General features: G+C 45.2%; 1 protein-coding gene and 1 pseudogene across 2 annotated transcripts in view; one reads left to right on the top strand and one right to left on the bottom strand.

Moving 5' to 3' along the window:
* Positions 1 to 15,863, bottom strand: part of LOC309548382 — a 482,992-nt pseudogene that overhangs the window by 169,805 nt on the left and 297,324 nt on the right. The window lies entirely within an intron of this gene.
* Positions 2,007 to 3,167, top strand: LOC309545781 (uncharacterized protein; the record flags this gene model as incomplete). The annotated part of the gene is made up of 2 exons (XM_082245132.1): positions 2,007 to 2,867; positions 3,033 to 3,167. 2 exons carry the CDS (start codon positions 2,007 to 2,009, stop codon positions 3,165 to 3,167), a joined length of 996 nt encoding a protein of 331 aa, XP_082101258.1.

Raw genomic sequence — 15,863 nt, 5'->3', positions numbered from 1 at the left:
GTCACTTCCTGGTCGACTGCGTGCTTGAACGGTGACGCGTTGCGGAGCATGCGCTCCTTCTTCAGGCCGGCGTCCCGCACCAGGAGCGCGTCCGATCAGCGCGTCCCGCACCAGGAGACCGCAGCTTATCCCTCGCAGCACCGCTATTGCTATTAAAATGTTTTATTGCTACACTTAGATCGGCGCCCGGTCTTCTCTCTTCTTATTTTAATAAAGCCTTCCTATTTGTTTTTACTGGATTACGCTATGTGTCTCCCCTCTTCTATTTTTCATTTAAATGCCATTCACAATTGATCCTGTTTGGTGCCTTACTGGATTTGAGGAATATTTATCTGGGATGTGCTTGCTCTGGACCCTGTGCCAATGCCTATTGCTGTTTTGGGGCCAATTCATTCGTTTGAATAGCCACGGACCTCTGGTAAGCAGCCCTCTTATCCCTTCACACACGGGTGTCATTTCCTGCCGTATCTTAAGAGAAGGAACCACTTGGAACATCTGATACTTGCTGGGACTTGTGGTGCACTCCGGGTGTAGCACCTTATTATTAGAATTTTATTTTATTCACGTTTGGGTCAACCCCTTTCTTCTCACCTTCTTTTTTTATTTCATGGACTTTTACATTTGAGGACTATTTGTCCCTTCTGTTTGATTGTGCACACAGTTTTTTGTCATATTATTGATTTTATGTCACTTGTTGCTTTAGCGCTGCACATTTTTTGCATATATTTACTGGATCGTTTTCTATAGATCAGTGCCAGTAGCTTTGCTTGTATGCAATTTCACTCATATAATTTTATCTTTAGCGCAGACATTTTTCCCTTTTTTTTACATTTTATTTTTGCTACTTCATTTGTGTATACTGTAAAAACTTCAACCATATTGGAAGTATTTTTTGGAAAAAATGTAATAAAAGTTGAAATATTATTATATTAGAAGTTGTACATCATTTTTTGTAAAATTATTCAAATTATTAATTAGCTAATCCAAAAAAAGAACACCAGATTAAGCAAAAAAAATAAAATAAAATAATCGTTAGCGTAGTCGACTAATCGGAAAATTTTTTATCGATGTTTGTGTGCTTTATATACTATGTATGTTTTACTTTTTTGTTATAAATGAGTACCCTGGCATACTATGTACCTCTTACCATTTTTTATGTATGAGGAGGAGCTAAAGGGCAGCTTCCAGATTCTGATCACACCACTGAACCACAGTTATGTGGAAGGGGTCTTGTCCTCATCAACATGGAGGCATGGTGCTTTGGTAGGGGGCTTCTAGCAGAGTGCTCTTGCCATGTTGAGGGCATGTGGCTTGATTATAGTTCAGGTGGAGGGCGAATGTGTGTTGATACCTCCTTTCCAGTCCAGTCGGGATGCGGACATAGATAAGGATCTGCTATGGATTTGGGGGGATCTCTCTTACAATTTTTATACCAAACCCTCATCAAGGATAAGGGTCTTGTATAAATTGTTGAGGGGAATCCCAGCCAGTTTGTATTTTTTTTTTTTTTTTTTCTTGCTAATGTCTATTTTGCTTCTCTACATCCTCCTCATGTCTTTTAGATATATCTAATATATAATGTTAGAAATAGAAAGCATCTTTATTCACAGAATTCTGACTTTATCTTTTTTTTTTTTTCTCTTACAGGTACTTTAATAAACTGTCACATGCAAGCCATATGGGTGTCTTAAGCGACTTCAAATACTTTTTTGCAGTTCATTGGAGGATTCATGCATGACACAAGACATATCAGTGTTCTTAATGTTGTAAATGTTTTGGATTATCTTCTTCAACATTCATCCAATCTTGGAGTACAGGAGAGAAGTAATTTCAATGTTCTGGAAGTGACTATAAGTAATTTCAATGTTCTTGAAGTGACTACGGCTTTATAGTAAAGTCCAACCCATTCCTACACAAGAAAAGTAATTTTAAAAGATGTTTTCATTTTAGGATTGTGATACAGATTTTACAGTGACGGGGAAGGGTTATCATATATTAGGCTCACAATGGAGGAGAGACCATTTCCATGTTGTGAATGTGACAAAGCTTTTACAACCAAGGCAAGTCTTATCAACCACCTTAGGGTTCACGCTGGAGTGAAGCCATTTGTGTGTCCTGAGTGTAACCATGCTTTTACACAGAAGGGTAGTCTTACCTTACACATGAGCATTCACACTGGAGCGAAGCTGCATCGTTGTTCAGATTGTGGCAAAGACTTTAGGCTGAAGGCAAATTTGATCATACACCAGAGGGTTCACACTGGAGATCAGCCATTTCAGTGTTCTGAATGTGACAAAGCTTTCAAATCCAGGTCAGAGCTTCGTGTGCACCGGATGACTCACACTGGAGATAAGCCGTATCCGTGTTCTGAATGTGAGAAATCTTTTCTAACCAAGAAGAAGCTTAAAACACACCAGTGGGTTCACACTGGAGAGAAGCCATATCAATGTTCTGAATGTGATAAAGCTTTCACAACTGAGACTAAGCTTACAACACACCAGAGGATTCACACTGGAGAGAAGCTCTATCAGTGTTCTGAATGTGACAAAGCTTTTACAAGGAAGGACCACTTTATCCTACATGTGAGGGTCCATACTAGAGAAAAGCCTTTTCAGTGTTTAGTGTGTAAAAAATACTTTTCAGATAAGTCGTACCTTCGCAAACACCAGAGGATCCACACTGGAGAAAGGCCGTATCCATGTTCAGAATGTGACAAAGCTTTTAATACGAAGGAAGACCTTGTTAGACACCAGAGGATTCACACTGGAGAGAGGCCATATCAGTGTTCAGAATGTGACAAAGCTTTTACTGCAAGTGATCCCCTTATCGTACACCAGAGATTTCACACTGGAGAAAAGCCATATCCATGTTCAGAATGTGACAAAGCCTTTGCAGTGAAGCACGACCTTGTTAGCCACCAGCGGCGGATTCACACTAAGAGGCCATAGCAGTGTTCTGAATGTGACAAAGCTTTCACTGCGAGTGAATACCTTTTATACAGCAGAGGATTCTCACTGGAGGGAGGCCTTCAGTGTTCTGAATGTGATAAAGCTTTTAGGCAGAAGTCCGATCTTGGCTCACACCAGTGGCTTCATGTTAAGAGACCATATCAGTGTTCAGAATATGATAACACTTTAACAACCCAGGGAGAGCTCATTACACACTGAAATGTCCACACTGGAGACAATTTTGACAATTGTTTTGGAGAATCATCAATGACTGAATTATTTTTTTTTCCTTTTTGATTTAAATTCTTATCCTTTTTGATGAAGCCCTAACAGAACATGTAATGCAACTGAGCTGTGTTCCCAAGTGTTTTCTTTATTGCCTGGTTCCGAGCTGGTACCTTAACACTGTCTCTGTACCAGAGACTGGATAGTGGTCAAGTGGCGTCTTGCCAAGCCTCGGTGGGAGAGTCCTTTCAGGGTCTGCTGGTTATTGCTATTTCGGTCAATCTTGAGGGCTCCAGCTAAACCCACCCATCCCATTATGTTCCACCTCCCTTCCCATTATGTTAAACCTCCTTTCCATGTTCCACCCCCCTCTCATAGATGTCTGCTTTGCAGGCAGGTCTGAAGCTGGGACACCAGGTAGGGAGAAGCCTCTGCTCAGTGAGAAAGCAACTTCTTAAACTGATTTAGGACTTCCAACACCCAGTTGCTGCTGTTTTTTATGGAATGCGTCCGAAAGTGCCACTTAAAGTGGAGTTCCGGCCTCGGAGATGAAATTTAGATAAAAATACCCCCGGGACAGTCAGGGCTAGTACATTCCAGAATGGATAGCCTCTGAATTGTCCCGGGTCGCACTTGCCTTTTAGAAGAAATACTTACCTTGAAAATTTCTTCTCCAGCGCTGCCATCTCGGGTGTGGACAGCTGAAGCCAGCGCGTCCTCTTCTGTGTCCTCTTTGTCTCAGAATGTGCCTGCACCGGCCCCGCTCTTCACTTCCAGGGCCGGCGCGTCTTTCATGTTTCCGGGGCCGGAGCATCATTCATGTTTTTTATGACACTTGAGTAGGTGATATGGACATTGAATCGATGTTTTGGAGTGTACCAACCCCTCTACATGCTTTCTGGTGCTGTGTCCATTTAGTCTGATGTTCCCCTGCTACCTGGATCTCCTTTGAAAATGATGCTTTGATCCATATAGTGGCTGTTGATTGGCGCATTACTTACTGGCCGGTTAGCATTTGCAGTCTACCCAAATGTTTTATACATTCGTTTTTCTGGACAGATAGGGCTTTCATTTGGTAGTAAAGTTTGGATACACATTTTTGTTTCCTTGGTCTTTATTGGGAATGCATAGAAAGGCTTCTATCACACGGTCCGCTGCGTGCTGCTGAGCAGGGTACTCGGCGCCAAATTAAAAAACTGACAGCATTCAAAACAGCCAAACTTAGCTGTTTTGAATGCTTTTCAGTGCATAGGAGTAAGCGATTATATAGGGCTTATTAATCCCTTTTGTGCTACCAAAATAAGATAAAAAGTGTAAAAATTTAATTTTTAATAAAATTAGAAAATATTTTAAAGCACAAGGATGCTCTTTATATATTTTTAGATGGCTAGAGTTTCTTTTGGTTGTATTCAATTACCACTGTGATTTTTTTTTTTCTTTTCTATATAAAGAAAAAAAACTGAAAATTAAAAGAAATATAGTTTTGCTTCCTGTTAGTTTCTGTTTTAACGCGTTGCAAATAAACCTTTCTGTAAATATTTAGGTTGGAATGTATTTAGCTCCATTTCTTTGATCAAAATGCAAATTTGTGTGTATTATTCTGTGTGACCGTAATAGAGTCTGCAGACTGTGATATGTAAAGGCCCGTACACACGTATCGATTTGTCGGCCGTAAATATTCGGCCAACATCCGATCGGCTGATTGTGGGCTTGTTAGTATGATGCTTCCGACAACCGACTGCGACTTTTCGGCCAAACAGAATCTGGTGTGCAGGCTTTAAAATTTTTGTTGGCCAACACCAGAACGGCCGATTGTTCGCCAGTCAGTACAGAATTCGGCCGACAAACAGCAGATGAGCAAGACTGGGCATGCTCAGAGAAGAAAAAACACACGGAAAGTTAACCATCACATGACATCACTTCTGCAGTCGGCTGTTGTTGGCCGACAAAATTCATGTGCAGTCTTTAGCACTTTTCAACCGACAGGACAGCACCGGACAAAAGACGGCCGATCGTTCGGCCAACAATTGCTACGTGTGTACGGGGCTTAACAATCCTGATATACTGACTGTCAGAACTTTAGAAAATAGGTATACCCTGTTTGTCTGACAAAAAGACCTAGTGTGATTTTTGGGGATGGCTACAATATAAGCCATACCCCAAAAATAAGCCCTAGTTAAAATCCTTGTAAAAACATGTAATTAGTTTTGTAAAAAGATTATATAATGTGCAGTGTGTCTCCATTTGTAACTTTATTGGGGAAAATACCTTATTTACAGCGCGGCTGGGCGCTCATGTAACCAACGAGAGATCTTCTCCTCTCCTTCCGGCTGACATCAGGGGCCCCTCCCTCTGCAGTGCTCAGATCAGGGCTGACGTAAGCTGGGATCTCCTGCAGTATTTGAAGCATGGAAGAAGAACTCTGGCGGGTCACGTAAGCGCCCATCGGCGCTGTAAATAAGGTATTATTCACAAATGGACTCACTGGACATTTTATAGAATCTTTTTACAAAACAGATACATAATTTTTCAATGACTTTAACCAAGGTTTATTCCTAGGGTTACAGAATGTTATAATGCTGACAGAGGAAAAGGAGGCGGGGGGGGGTTTACACAAACATTTTGAAAAATATTTATTGTTTTGTTTACGTTTTTTAAAAACATAGAGAGGGGTAAGGCCCCGTTCACATAGGGGCGACGCTACTTCGGAGCAGCGCACCGCGACCTCGGAACGGCCGCCACGGACTTCACAACATTGATGTCTATGGCGGTCGCCTCCTGGTCGCCCCAAAGAAGCTCCGGACCCTTTTTCTAAGTCGGAGCGACTTGTGTCGCTCCTATTAGAACGGGTCCGCAGCTTCCCTATGGGAGGCGACCTGTGAGGCGACCAGGTCGCCCTAGTGTGAACCGGGACTGAATGACACAGCACAAGGAATGTGCTGTCTATCATACTTTAAAACAGGCATGTCCAACCTGCGGCCCGGAACCTTAGGCAATGCGGCCCACTGCCCCCTGACAATTTTTTTTTTCTGGGGAGGAAGGAAGTCCGGTAGCGGGGCACGGCCACAGCAGCTTCCAACTAACGGTAGGCAGAGGCTGCCTCAGAGGGGGGAGGGGAGCATGTGCAGTGTTTCTGACTCCTACCACCATGACCACTTCAAATCACTGAAGTGGTTAGAGTGTTCCTTTGTTATTGCTCAGAAGAAGTAATCCTCTGTATACTGATTCCATTTCATTTGATCATCCTCTAGTTGTGTTAAATCAGTGCGTGGGAAGGGCGCGGCGGCATTTTATTACTTATATACCTTAACTATAGTATATATTTAATATGCGGCCCGAGAACACTCAATGTGGCCCAGAGAAGCCAAAAGGTTGGACACCCATGCAAAAGCATTGGTCCTCAACTCCGGTCCTCAGGGCCCACTAACAGGCCAGATTTTAGGTATTACCTTGGTGAGATGCAGACTAGAATACTGCAATCACTGAGCAGAAAATTATATCGCCTGGGTTGTATTTCAGTTATCTTGCAAACCTGGCCTGTTAGTGGGCCCTGAGGACCAGGGTTGAGGACCAAGGCTTTAAAGCATGGGTGTCCAACCTGCAGCCCTCCAGCTGTTGCGGAACTTAAAGTAGCATGAGGCAGTGCAAGGCTGACCGTTGCAAAGATGACTCCCACTGGCAGAGGTATGATGGGGCTTGTAGATCTGCAACAGCTAGAGGGCTGCAGGTTGGACACCCATGCTAGAGGATCAGGGTATTTTTTTTTTTTTTGTGTTACAACCACTTAAAGATCGTTCTTGTACACATCGTAAATAAGACATCCCCTGAAAATAAGCCCTAGTGTGTTTTTTTGTAGCCAAAATTAATAAAAGACCCAGTCTTATTTTTGGGAAAACATGGTATTTTATCATTTCCATTTCGGATATGAGCCAGAAATCAAATGAGCAGAGACCAATATCTTCATGTAAGTTTCCCATGATAAGACATTCTGTTTTTCTCAAATGGAACTGCTGGGGAACTGTAAACAAGCCTGCTTCCAGAACTGGAGATAGAAACAATGGTTTATGATATACTCACACACCTGTGACCAAAAACAAACTGACCTATGTTTGTTTGCAAGGATGTGTGGTGTGAAGACACTATGTGTGTACAGGTAAACTTGTGGACACAATAGATGAAGAAGTCTGGTTAACCAGTGACCAACCTTTGTCTCTGCTCTAAGAATGACAAACACAGAATTGAGCTGGATATAACCTATCGGGTATCAGGTGCTAGAGGTCAATGGAGAGAGGGCTTCCCTTATGGCTAAGTCCTGGACTCCCCTAGAGGTGTGACAGGAGGGGTCGGGCCCACAGTAGCACAGGTTCCCTGTGGAGATGCTTGTAGGAGGTCTCAGGGATATTGCTGATGTATTGAGCAGAGGCTGCAGGCAGATGGTGCCTGTGAGGTGCGACAGGTCTGTAGAATCACTGTCTCAGAAGGATAGTCGGTACCAGTCAGGAGCAGGAGCCAGGTAGGTAATAGAGTAGACAAAGTCAGGTGGGAAGCCAAGGTCAAGCACAAGAAACAGACGGAGCGTATCCGTAGGACAAGCCGGGGTCAAGTACTGGAGCAGGCAAGAGACAGGTCAGGAACAAGCCGGGTTGGTAAAGCCCCGTACACACGTACTGATTGTCGGCCGCAAATATTCGGCCGCCGAACGATCGGCCGATTGTCGGCTTGTTAGTATGATGCTTCCGACAGCGGACAGAATCTGTCCTGCAGGTATTCAAATTTTTGTACGCCGACAACAGAATGGCCGATTGTGCGTCAGTCAGTACAGATTTCGGCGGACAATCAGCAGATTTGCAAGACTGGGCATGCCCAGAGAAGAAAAAAGACACGGAAAGTTAACCATCACATGACATCACTTCTGCAGTCGGCTGTTGTTGGCCGACAAAATTCGTGTGCACTTTTCAGCGGACAGGACAGCCCTGGACAAAAGACGGCCGACGATCGGTACGTGTGTACGGGGCTTTACTCAGGAACACCGGTAACAAGCTGAAGATCAATCAGCAACTTCAACCACTTGCAGGCTTCCTTTATAAAGGCCCATGTGATGTGCTGGTGGAGATGTGTCCTAAAGACCTTCTACTGTTGGTACCCTTCTGGGTCCTAGATTCCTTCTCCTATCGTTGGTACCCTGATGGGTGCTGGGTCCTAGAGTCCTTCCCCTGGTACCCTAACATAACCATTGCAGTAACCCAAATCGTTATATACACTCACTGGCCACTGTATTGGGTACACCTGTTCAATTGCTTGGTAACACAAATTGCTAATCAGCCAATCACATGGCAGCAACTCAATGCATTTAGGCATCTAGATGTAGTTCAGATGACTTGCTGAAGTTCAAACTGAGCATCAGAATGGTGAAGAAAGGGGATTTTATTGACTTTGAATGGGGCGTGGTTGTTGGTGGCAGACGGGCTGGTCTGAGTATTTCTGGAATTTTCACACACAACCATCTCTCGGGTTTACAGAGAATAATCTGAAAAAGAGAAAATATCCAGTGAGTGGCAGTTGTGTGAAGGAAAATGCCTTGTTTATGTCAGAGGGGAATGGGCAGACTGGTTGAAGATGATAGAAAGGCAACAGTAACACAAATAGCCGCTTGTTACAACCAAGGTATGCAGAATACCATCTCTGAATGCACAACACATGGAATCTTAAAGCGGAGTTCCACCCATTTTTAATAGGTTGGAATACATAGCTGTATGTAATCCCCTTTAAAACGGCTTTTACCAATGGAAACTTTTTTTTTTGCTAGTAAATACCTTAATTTCTGCTTTATTCCTCCTCTCCTCACTTCCGGGTCCGATCGGCGATGATGTCATTCGGCGATTCGCAGTGTGTGCTGGGATGTATTCTATTCCAGAAATCTCGCAGTAGCTGAGCTGTAGTGAGCCGTGCCTGCCCCGCCTCCGCCCCGCCTCCGCCCCGCCTCCTCTCATTGGTTGTATTGTATGAATGTATTAAGGCTGTTCTCTGCCCCGCCTCCGCCCCGCCTCCTCTCATTGGTTGTATTGTATGAATGTATTAAGGCCGTTCTCTGCCCCGCCTCCTCTGCCCCCCTCCTCTCATTGAGTTGTATTCATACAATACAACTCAAAGAGAGGAGGCGGGGCAGAGAACGGCCTTAATACATTCATACAATACAACCAATGAGAGGAGGTGGGGTGGAGGCGGGGCAGAGAACGGCCTTAATACATTCATACAATACAACTTAATGAGAGGAGGCGGGGCAGGCACGGCTCACTACAGCTCAGCTACTGTGAGATTTCTGGAATAGAATACATCCCAGCAGACACTGCGAATCGCCGAATGACGTCATCGCCGATCGGACCCGGAAGTGAATTGAGGAGGAATAAAGCAGAAATTAAGGTATTTACTAGCAAAAAAAAAAAGTTTCCATTGGTAAAAGCCGTTTTAAAGGGGATTACATAGATCTAAAGTTACAAAAATGGGTGCAACTCCACTTTAAAGCAGGGTGAAAGGGTGCCACTCCTGTCAGCTAAGAACAGGTAACTGAGGCTACAATTTGCACAGGCTCACCAAAATTGGACAATAAAAAAAACGTTGCCTGGTCTGATGAGTCTCAATTTCAGCTGCAACATTCAGATGATTGGGTCAGAATTTGGGGTAAATAACACAAAAGCATGACTCTATCCTGCCTTGTATCAACGGTTAAGGCTGGTGGTGGTGGTGGTGTACAGGTGGGGGGGATATTTTCTTGGCACACTTTGGGTTACCTATTACCAACTGAGCATCGTTTAACCACCACGGCCTACCTGAGTATTGTTGCTGACCATGTCCATCCCTTTATAACTACAGTGTCCCCATCTTCTGATGGCTCCTTCCAGCAGGATAATGCACCATGTCACAAAGCTCCAATCATCTCACCACTGGTTTCTTCACCATGACCATGAGGTCACTGTCCTCCAATGGCCTCCACACTCACCACATCTCATCCAATAGAGCACCTTTGGGATGTGTTAGATTTAGGGATGCACCGAAATGAAAATTTTGGTCCGAAACCGAAAATGCAGGATGCCATTGGCTGAAAACCGAAACCGAAAATGACTTTTTCCCCACAAAAAATTTTAAATAGATGGAATAGGGGCATACACCAAAAAACAGGCAGCAACGTACACCTGTCGCTGCCACCCTGTCACAGTATATGTACTGTGATGGGTTGGCAATAGGTTAATTTAATTACCAATGGTATTTGTATTATGCAGCATGAGGGGGTTAATGTATTACCACTGCTGGTCACTGATGCATTATTGACCGACCAGTGGCAGTTAATTAACCCCTTTGTGCTGCATTAGTGCAACCAGTATCAGTGCTAATTAACACTGGTTGCACTAATGCAGCACAAAGGGGTTAATTAACTACCACTGGTCGGTCACTAATGTAGCAGTGACAATACATTAACCCCCTCATGCTGCATAATTAATACTAATACCAATGGTAAGCTGCCTCAGCTATCACCCCCCCCCCCCTCCCTCCCCCCTTAGCTTAGGCTCAGCGTCCCTCTCCTACTCACTCCTCCAGTCACTGTGTCCATTATTCAAAAGTCCCGCCTCTGGCCGGCCGCCCGCCTCCCGGTGATGTCCCTTCTACTACGATCTGTCCATGAATGAACTGACACACTGGGCGGGCGAGCGGCTGCTAATAGCTGTCAGTATGTGAGCTTCACTTCGCCTCAATTCCCTGACAGTCCTGGCGGGAGGGCGGGGCGGGCGGCCGCTAATACATAGTACTATGTGATCCTTCCTGTCAGCTCAGCGGGACTGTGTGTGAATGAGATCTGATCTGACCTGACACCGGGCGGGGGGAGCGGCCGCTATTAGCTGTAACTATGTGAGCGCTTCACTTCCTTGTCAGGCATGTATCTCCGCTGACAAGGAAGTGAAAGGCTCACATAGTTACAACTATTAGCGGCCGCTCCCCCCGCCCGGTGTCAGGTCAGATCAGATCTCATTCACACATATGCCCCATACACACGTGCAGATTATCTGCAGACTTTTGTCTGCAGACTTACCAAAACCATATAATATGAGGTCAAACCTAAACACTTTCAATTTGTATGCAATCCGGCAGGCCCTTGCACTACATACAAAAGGTAAGTCTGCAGACAAAAGTCTGCAGATAATCTGCACGTGTGTACGGGGCAATAGTCACAGTCCCGCTGAGCTGACAGGAAGGATCACATAGTACTATGTATTAGCGGCCGCTCGCCCCGCCCTCCCGACTGGTATGTCCATTCATAATGCACAGATCGTAGTAGGGACGTCATTGAGAGGCGGGCGGGCGGCCGGCCAGAGGCGGGACTTTTAAAACCTGCGCTGTGCCCTCCTCCTTCCTCACGGCGGCCATATTAATTTCAGCACTGTTAACCCATTTTCGGCCGATAATTTCAGTGGCCGAAATTTCGGTGCCTCCCTAGTTAGATTGGCATCATGGATGTGCAGTCGACAAATCTGCAGTAACTGTGTGATGCCATCAGGTTACTATGTACCAAAATCTCTGAGGAATGTTCCAACACCTTGTTGTATCTATGCCTCGAAGAATGAAGGCAAAAGGGGGTCCAACCCGCTACTAGCAAGGTGTACCTAATAAAGTGGCCGGCGAGTGTATGTCTGTTCATAAGCTTTATATTGCAGGTTATTTAGATCAAGACTTTCATGACACTGTATATATATATATATATATATATATATATATATATCTCAGGGATCCTCAAACTACGGCCCTCCAGCTGTTGTGGAACTACACATCCCATGAGGCATTGTAAAACTACATTCACAGACATGATTAGGCATGATGGGAATTGTAGTTCCTGAACAACTGGAGGGCCGAAGTTTGATGACTCCATATATATATATATATATATATATATCTGTGCATCCTTACAAGCTAATGGATTATAAACTCTGTTACCAGAAAAAAATCCTATAATTATCGTTAACATCTTTATAAGTTGATTGTTGATAAATCCTAACACATTGTTGCAAATTATGGTTATTTTACATGTAATCACCATTAAAGACAAACACTTTGACAATTGAGGACATGGCAGTACATAACAGTTTGTACGACAGAAAAGACCAAAGAGGTACTTTTGTACACATAGTCGAATATAGATGTACAGAATATGCTATCAAACCCATCTCTAGTATATCATCTGCACAGTGAAACAATATTTTCTTCCCCACACAGAATAACATAATATCTCAGAGGGCCCCTCTTAATTGAATGTGAATCATACATTTATGGCTTACTTAGCCACAGAAAAATTCTCTGGTAAACAAGTTCCTGAGGGTTGAAACCAGGGGCATCCAGCCACAGTCATGGTAAAAGTAAAATTGGGGTGCATGGATTGTGTATAAAACACAAATTCTGAACTTATTAAAACTTTATTAAAAGGGGACCAGATGGTTATGCTGCCTCCAACTTACCCCAATGGTAAAGAATATTGGGGGTTGGGGTGTGTTGGTTTGGGGCACTACCACCTTTGGTCCCAAGAAAGGTGCACTGTGTTTAAATAACGAAAGTGTGTAAACGTTATAACTTATAAAGTGCTACGTGCTGTATATAGTACTGAAATGTGCAATAAGTGCAAAACAGATGGTACTTTCAACAGTGCGCTCTGCTGAGTGGATTGTACCGTCTATGTGTCAATCATCGGATGTAGATTGAGTTGTGACCTTCTAAGCAATGGTCAGTGAAAAAGTGCCAGTGTGCAAATGAGTGAATAAACAGTAAATTTAAAAGCAGTGACGAAACGCGTAGAGCGGCAACACAGCGTCATACGTCACTTCCGGTTAGGTGGTTCTGGCCGGTGGAACGCGGAAGCACTGCACGGCCGAACGCCAGAAACACACCAAACAAGCTGACGGTGAACTTCCTAACAGTGAGTTGATACTATTTTCTTCCCCGCTATACTACTATACTACGCAATGGAAGCCCTCTTGGTTTTTGTATACTGACTCCCTAGATGCTTTTGCAACAATATCTGTGAACGATCAAATGCAATACTATCAACCAGGCTGGCTTTGGAATAAGGGAGAGCCTCTGGTAAGTGCTTTACCTCCGGTATCAGCACTTTCACTCCCAGCACGCGCCATATGGGCGCAACTCACTCACCACTTTATCGTATTAAGATTGTTTTTAGTGATCACGGATGTAAGTTCCCCCGCAAGGGGATGTCACAATAAAAAGTTTTCTCGATCGCTCATTGACAGACGTAGTTCTCTGTGATTCAACACCCTCGGGTTATGCTGCCCTCTACAGGAGTAGGACTAGACAGGAAAGAAAACGTTCAGGCCACACCCTAGGGGCAGTCCCAGAGGGTATATCCTCTCACTTCCTGCTCTAGCAAATCAGTTTTTTTCTGTCTAGTTAGGAGTAAGGACCTAGATACCTTGCTGGGATCTTCGGTCCTGGCAGGATTTTTTTCTTAGAAAAGATTTTTTAGACAGCTTTTTTTCTCCAGTGTTCCTGTGAGATCTTCAAGCAAGAAAGCTGGAACTGGGCGACAGGCTGGATGTTGAGATCCGGTGGTCACCCCAGTTCAGCCTACGAGCGCGTGCAGGCCATAGCTCCGTGCTGGGTCGGCCGCGACATAGTCCCACTGGACAGGGACTGACCCTGCGAGTTAAACGTCTCGCTGAAACGCCAAAGACCATGAGTCACGGCATCCGTATTGGTCGACAGCCCTCCTACCTCGGTGGAGAGGGGTACTGTCAGGAGTTGGCGGCCGCCTGGTTCCGGTATGGTGAGTAGTATGTTCCCCCTTTCCCCCTGACGGGTCTTGTGGTGAACGCGGGCCCCTCTCTGTAATGGTAAGGATGGGTTCCCCTCTATCCTATAACATGTCACAGATCCCCCTAATTGAGTGTGATTTTGGTGTACAAGAAGCCAGGAGGCTTGGTTTGGGAGCTGACAATCTAATTGTAAAAATGTGAAAATGATTGTAGTCAGTGGCAGTACTAGAACTTTACTGTGATAGTATAAGGTATCCTACCTGTCAGAAGCCACAGGGCGATGTCTATACATGTATACTGCATTCCAGATCATTCCTCCAGCTAAGCAGATGCCTCCCGACGGCCACGGACCGCATACGGCCCGCCAGGGTCCGGTACCGCTGACCACCATGAGGGTGAAGGGTTGTGAGGCCGAGATCCTTCTGCAGACATGCCGCTATCTGTGCAGGCCGCTGCCATTGTCTGGTAGATCGTACGAGGCCGCCATTTTGGTGTAGCCTCGTGTCTCCAGCATGGGGGCAGCCATGTTTGAGGTGACTCAAACACCTCATGGAGCCAGGGGGAGGCGCCGGCAGGCGTGTTAAGGGGCGGAGCCGCCTCCTTTACCCAGGAAATAGGGCCAAAGACTTCCTGTCTGTAACAAGACAAGCACTGAGTAAGCTGATGAAAACTTCTGTGCATCAGGGATGAGCCTTGGGGTCTCTCTCGGGTCCAAAAAGGCAGGTAACACTGAGGGGCGCTGTTGCGACTGGGGGACACAAAAAAAAAAAAAAGTTTTTTACTTTGTCATTTTTTGTCGCTGGCAAGTGTCTTGTATAATCATTGACCCTGCCGCATAGGTATCCCCACCTGATCCCCTCAAGGTGGCCGCAGGACCCTCCAGTACCCCACTTGTTTTTAATGCATTATCGGCAGTTTTGGAGTCTTTGGTATCCCGGGTGGAGGTGGCCTGTCAGGGACGGGGGTCAAGAAGCGACCCCCGCCTACCCCTATTGTTTATCAGATACTTCAGGGGCTGTTGTCTCAGGTAATATCTCCTCAGCAGTGAGGAGCACCTTCCTGCCTCCGCCATAGCACAAGAGTGGTGGATGCACTAGTTGTGTCCGTCCGGGAAACCTTTAGTCTTGAAGTTACACCGGCAGAGGTAGCTGAGACTGAGATTCCTTTTTGGTACTTGTTAGCCTACCAAAAGGGCGAAGGATTTTCCTTTACCCAAATGGGGTCGTTTTGAAACGAACCCCTGTTATTTCCAAACGCATGACTAGGTGCTATCCGTTTAAGGAATTCCTCTTTATAGGATAGACGGTACCACCTGCTGTCTTGCCACAGACTGTTAGGATAAAAGGACCTCGTAACTAACGAGGACCTTCCTTTTCTGCTCATAAAGAGTTGTTCGTTCCGCGAGGGCGGGCGATAAGGCGAAACCCTCCAAAGCCCCTTTAGAGGGGTTTCAAAGGGCGCTGGTCGGCTAAACAAAAAGTCCGGCTCAGCCAAACCTGAAAATACAGCCTGATGCGCCCCTACCCATCTCTGGGGTGGGGGGGATGTCTTCACCGGTTTCTGGAGGACACAGGATCGAGTTTCAATCACTTCCACCGGTGCGATTCTTCCCTTCTAACATTGAACGGTTTCAGGGGTTCTATTCGAACCTATTCACAATGCCCAGGAAAGAGGGCAAGGTGCGTCCAAATCTGGACTTGGGAAGAAATAGAGTCCATCCGTACAGTGGTGGCCTCCCTGCATCAGGGGGATTTCCTGGCGTCCATAGACATTTAGGAGGCCTATCTTTATATCCCCATCATCGCAGGACATCAGCGTTTATTCGCTTTCCCAAAGATCATCCCTGGTTCCCACCAGGAGACTGAACTATCTGGGCCTAAGG

This window comes from Pelophylax lessonae (genome assembly GCF_965119305.1).
Source record: "Pelophylax lessonae genome assembly, chromosome: 2".
NCBI lineage: Eukaryota > Metazoa > Chordata > Amphibia > Anura > Ranidae > Pelophylax > Pelophylax lessonae.
This window is presented reverse-complemented; position numbering and strand designations above follow the sequence as displayed.